The sequence below is a fragment of the Habropoda laboriosa genome, unplaced genomic scaffold (assembly GCF_001263275.1).
Source record: "Habropoda laboriosa isolate 0110345459 unplaced genomic scaffold, ASM126327v1 scaffold223, whole genome shotgun sequence".
Lineage (NCBI taxonomy): Eukaryota > Metazoa > Arthropoda > Insecta > Hymenoptera > Apidae > Habropoda > Habropoda laboriosa.
Window position 1 is genome coordinate 560804 of NW_017100362.1, and position 5084 is coordinate 565887.

The 5084-nt window shown below is 38.3% G+C and overlaps 1 protein-coding gene across 1 annotated transcript in view; it reads left to right on the top strand.

The window, feature by feature from the left end:
- Nucleotides 1-4604, top strand: part of LOC108574726 (neurofilament heavy polypeptide) — a 15249-nt gene extending 10645 nt beyond the window's left edge. The window contains exons 3-6 of the mRNA XM_017937357.1: nt 2774-3129; nt 3243-3383; nt 3465-3605; nt 4512-4604. Of these exons, the coding sequence (XP_017792846.1) occupies nt 2774-3129; nt 3243-3383; nt 3465-3605; nt 4512-4604 (731 nt within the window). The remainder of the gene's footprint in view (nt 1-2773; nt 3130-3242; nt 3384-3464; nt 3606-4511) is intronic.
- The last annotated feature ends 480 nt before the right edge of the window (nt 4605-5084 follow it).

Genomic DNA, 5084 nt, shown 5'->3' on the forward strand with positions numbered 1-5084 from the left:
AAGTACAGTTCATCAGTGAGTATATCATCTCTCTCGATTTTTAATTAACACCGAGAGCGCCTTCACTTTTCATTTAACTTTACGTTCGATTTCTCTCTTGGACACGGAAAGATCGTATAAAATGATGTAATGAAAATAAAAAGAAACAAAATTTCATTTCGTACGTTAAAATTGATCGTAAAACGGTGTTTCATCGATGGAAAAATTAGTCCACCTTTCGATCGATTGTTTGAACAAATTGCACTGCTCGCCAAAGTTCAACGAACTCTACTACACACACGTGTGTGTGTATATATATATATATGTATACGGTCGCCAATATGTCGCCGGTGAATTATAAATCGAAGGCAGCAAATGTCGAAGAACGTTGTTGCGGCGTGCGGTGTAGTACGTTAGAGGGTTGGCCGCCGCTGAAAAGTGCGTGTGCCGACGCTAGACGTCGAGGCGCCTAGAGACAATCGTCCCGTGGGCTGATCGATCCTTTCCTTCTCGCGTTTCTGAGTCATACTTCTGTAACTCTGTACTACGTTATCAAGCGAAACCAACCAAGAGATGGACGGATCGAGATAACTTCCGTCAAAGTGGATTGCTTCTCGCCGCTCTGCCAGACTGGATGCTTTTAATTGCATCTGACTTGATAGTGGAGGGGGGGCGCGCGAAATAACGATGAATGAATTATGGAAATTTTTTACTGGCGTCGTTACGCGTATGCAGATTTTTGGCTAGATTACGAGTGGCGATAATTGATTAAACTGTTGGCTCGAGGAATGTTAATCCTGTTCGAATTGTTTTCCTTTTAATACAGCGTGGGTGTTTCGAAAATAAACGTATGTTTAACCCTTATGTCGATACCAGGGTGCTCCCATCTGAATACATTTTGTGAAAACTTTTTGCTTAGCAGGGACAGTTTTTTAAGGGCCGCTCGAATCGTCGCGATTTGAAACTTCTACAAGCGAAGTATCTTTTGCATATGTTCTTTTTTTTCGTCTAGCGCAGAACAATTTTTGAGTCGAAGTTCACATAGTCGTTCTCAATTGGTATTGGGTGCTCACATTTGTAGTAGTATATATAATAATTACAAATGTCTAAACAATAATAATTATTTATTCAAACGCAATTTTTTACATTTGGTAATTGTTATCGTACGCTCCTCGCAGACAGGCTTTCTGCACGCGGTACAAGATTTTTTAGTTTTTCTGCGTTTTTTTTTTATCGTTGCTCTATAACATTTGGTCCATAATGTCAACGCCACTTTTGCACTTATTATAATAAAGTCTAATGTCTGGTTTCTTCTTAGCGTCGTTTCATACCTATCGCCATATCTGTGTGCACCGTGCTGAGTACGAAGACTGCTTTATTTTTTCTCGGCACGTACACTACCGGCCAAAAGTTTGGAATCACCTCCCACTTTTCATCAGTACTAAATCTGCTGCTAATTTTTTATAGATTTGAAGTTTATCTCAATTCTGCATTTATCAATTTATCTCATATCAATTGATTCGAATGATAAAAAATTCTCAATGTCGCTGACTTTTTTCACGAAATTTTTGTGTAAATTGGCAATGCTCAGTGATTCCAAACTTTTGGCCGGTAGTGTAAGAGCAAAGGGTTATTCTTTCGTGGAATCCAAATATCGTTGACAATTCTTCTCTCGATCTGCGATCATCAAAGTGCCAAAAATTGTCAACTTCCAAGAAAGCAGACGTTTAGCTAGGGGCAAAGATGTTAAAAAAATTGTCCATGCATATATTTCATTCAGATCCTTTATAATTTGCTGCAAGTTCTTTCACCATTCTTTCGCCTTGATTGGCTTCAACGTGCATTTCTTCTTTTCCCAGTATAAATTGAACCATTTAGTGGGTAGGCATTTTCCGCATCGCAGATCCACCATATTTTTATGCCATGTACATACATACTGAAGTAGGATCGTCTAACTTGCACTCTTTGTCGAGAGGTTTCACGATAAAACGCTCTACGTGTGTTTATGAAATCGATATTAACGTCTGTTTGTATATTTTGAAAACAAGTTTCAAACTTTCTCCCAGGCAACAGTAAGATTAGGATTTGCGCGTGATAAAATGCGTTTATTAGACGAATTCTGGAAGTGGGCACCCGTGTACCCCGGATATTGAACAACGTTATACATTTCGGCCGTTGACGTAAGGGTTAATAGTAATTTTTTTTCAACCTCGTGAATTTATATTTTTTTTTTATAAATTTTTCTTTTCAGAATTATGAACTATGATGAATACGCAAGAACGAACGAGGTTGTAACATCCCGCATCAAAGGGTGAAATGTAGCGTAATTAAGAGAATTTCAAAGACCCGATCCTACAGACAATGCAATGTGTGTACTTCTGAAGAAATTAAAAAAATCTGGAATCGTTCTTGCGTATTTACCGTGGCTTGTGGTTCCAGACAATAAATTTAAATTATAAGAAACTTACTATTGAAAGTAAACCAAATTAAATTAAATACCCGGTTAATTTCGGGACACCCAGTATTTATAATAAAAATATAAAGTTACTGTTACAAATGAACTAGTAAAAATTCGCTCACTTTCGTTAAAAAAGACCCAGTTAATTTTTAGACACCTAGTAGGTATAATACTATAAAACCGATAAAATGTTAATTGAGAAATAAAGTAAAATTGTATTCATTATATTATGTATTCATTAATTCGTTATGGGATTAAGTGGTTAATTATTCGTTTGATATAACCTATTAATAAAACATTTCAATTAATCGATGTTATTCATTAACGCGTCTGTAGCGACGGAAATTCGATGCCAGGAGAAATCTAAGGGTGGACTGTGCTACGAGGTAATCTTAGCAGAGCCAACAGTGCCGAAGAGAGCACCGTCGCCACCACAGACGTCTCCGACTCAACAAGTCGCTATTGAGGATAAGCTTAAAGCGGCGGAGGAGAGAAGACTTTCCCTGGAAGCTCATAAAATCGCTGCCCTCGCCGCTAAGCTTATGAAAATTGAAGATGCCGCTCGCAAGAAGGATGAACTTAGCGCCGCTTTCATTGCCGCGACTCGCGAGTCTTTGGACGCTAAGATGAACAACACGGAAGAGAAGCGAGAGGCTCACATCGCCGAATTGAAGAACAAGTTGAAGGAACACGTTAGTTGACCACTTTTCATTTCCCTCGAAATGAACATTCTTCTTCTATTCATATCTTTTTTCTTTTTTCCTTCTTCTTTTCACATTATTCTCTTTTTATGTCTTCGTTACAGTTAGAAAGTGTGGAGAAGACCCGTTTGAGCCTGGAACAACAGACTCAGGAAGTTCGTTGCGCCGTTGAAGAGAAGCTGAAGTCTGCTGCTGCTCAACGCGATGAGAACATTAAGAGGATGCTGGATCGTCTGAAGGAACATGTTAGTTTGAACAAAAATTGTTCGGTGAATTTGTCACGTGTACAGATTTTCATATCGTTCGTATCTTGGAATCTTTTTTAGGAGGAACAAGTGGCCCGTGTACGTCAAGGGATAACCGAGCGCGTGATGCAACTTGAATCACAGATTCAAGGCAAGTTGGATCAGGCTCACGAACGCCGTCAGAATATCGAGCGTGAACAAAAGGAAAAGCTGCGTAATTATGTAAGTGCCAACGATTATCCGTTCACTTAGACCTTGGTATTAGTTCTATGGGTTTTTTCTATTGGATTGTTTTTTTTGGCCAGTATCAGGAAGGATTTCTCGCTTCTGTAGAAGTATATATGTATATATACACGCACACACGCATCTGGTTTTAGTCAAGTTTCGAAAACGCGTTTTTTTCTTCTCTACTTTTTGTTTTTTCTGTTAGTTAATTGAATATAACAGTTTTCCGAACTTGATTTCTATTAGTGGAAATCCTTTCTCACAACATCTGTCGACAATGTCACCCAATAAGGGAATTTGAAATGGTCGTTTAGAACACCGTGAAGATAGCAAAAGTGCGTCAGATGGCGGATGAGAGTGCAACGAGAGAACTTCTGGTGAAAAAGTTCGAATTTGACAAGAGGGTTTCTACTGCGGAGCAGAACCGACAGCGAGAGATTCAACGTCGTGTTGAGGCTATTCACCAGCGTGTAATTTCGCCCTCTTTCTGTTGATTCAATATTCTTATTGTCTCTTCTTCATCCCCCCCCCCCCCCCTTCCCCAGTTTCAGTAGGATATTCCTGTGCCCGTCAGTAGGCTCTACCGATAGATATCGTTAGAATTTTTTCCTGAATATTTAATCATGCTTCGCCATATTTTGTTGCAGAGAATGCATATATTATTCCGTAATAGGAGTTCATTTTATATTCTGCATAATTACGTATACCTAATTTTATTTGTTACTTGTTTTTTAGCATGACCCTGCGTTTATGAGCCATTATACCTCATAGATGTTAGTTTCAGTTATGCTCCATTATTCTGGCATGTTACACTTGAACATTTTCTGTTTTAGAATAGTTTTAAATTGTTTGTATACCTATGGTTAACAAAATTTATTCATTTCTTCTTTTCTTCTTCCAAAGGAGAGGCGCGCGGAGATGGTAAGACAGAATAAAGCAGCTCTGTCTGAGCAATCTGGCCTGCCAACTGAAAAGGAGACTGCCAGCTCTGGGTAAACATAACGTTACATTCTTGATCGCGATCCTCGTTAAAATATCTTTTCGTCGTTACAAAAAAATCGAAGAATGAGGAGAGCGAGATTTGGCTACAGGCTTGCAGAGTCACTCGCTAGATCATCGGAGTTACGTGTTTAAACTTTGGAATCAATTAAAGGAGTCGCACTCGCACTGTGCTTTAACCAAGACTCCATTACGCTTTGTGCCATTTTCGTTTGCTGGAAGAAAATTATGGAACTTAATGCAAGCGGTTATTAGTAGCTGGAGAAATTTTGCAATTTTAAGAATTTCCTTTTACTACAGTGGATGGGGGACTAAATTACTCGATTAGATAAAATGATAAAATATTCGAAGCAATTCAAAAGAAACATTTATATAATGAAAGAATTAATCGATTTCTTTCCTCCAACTTTATACTTGTGCAAAAGAAAAAATCACTGCCTTCATCTAACTATCCACACAATTTTTATTTTAGTTTTA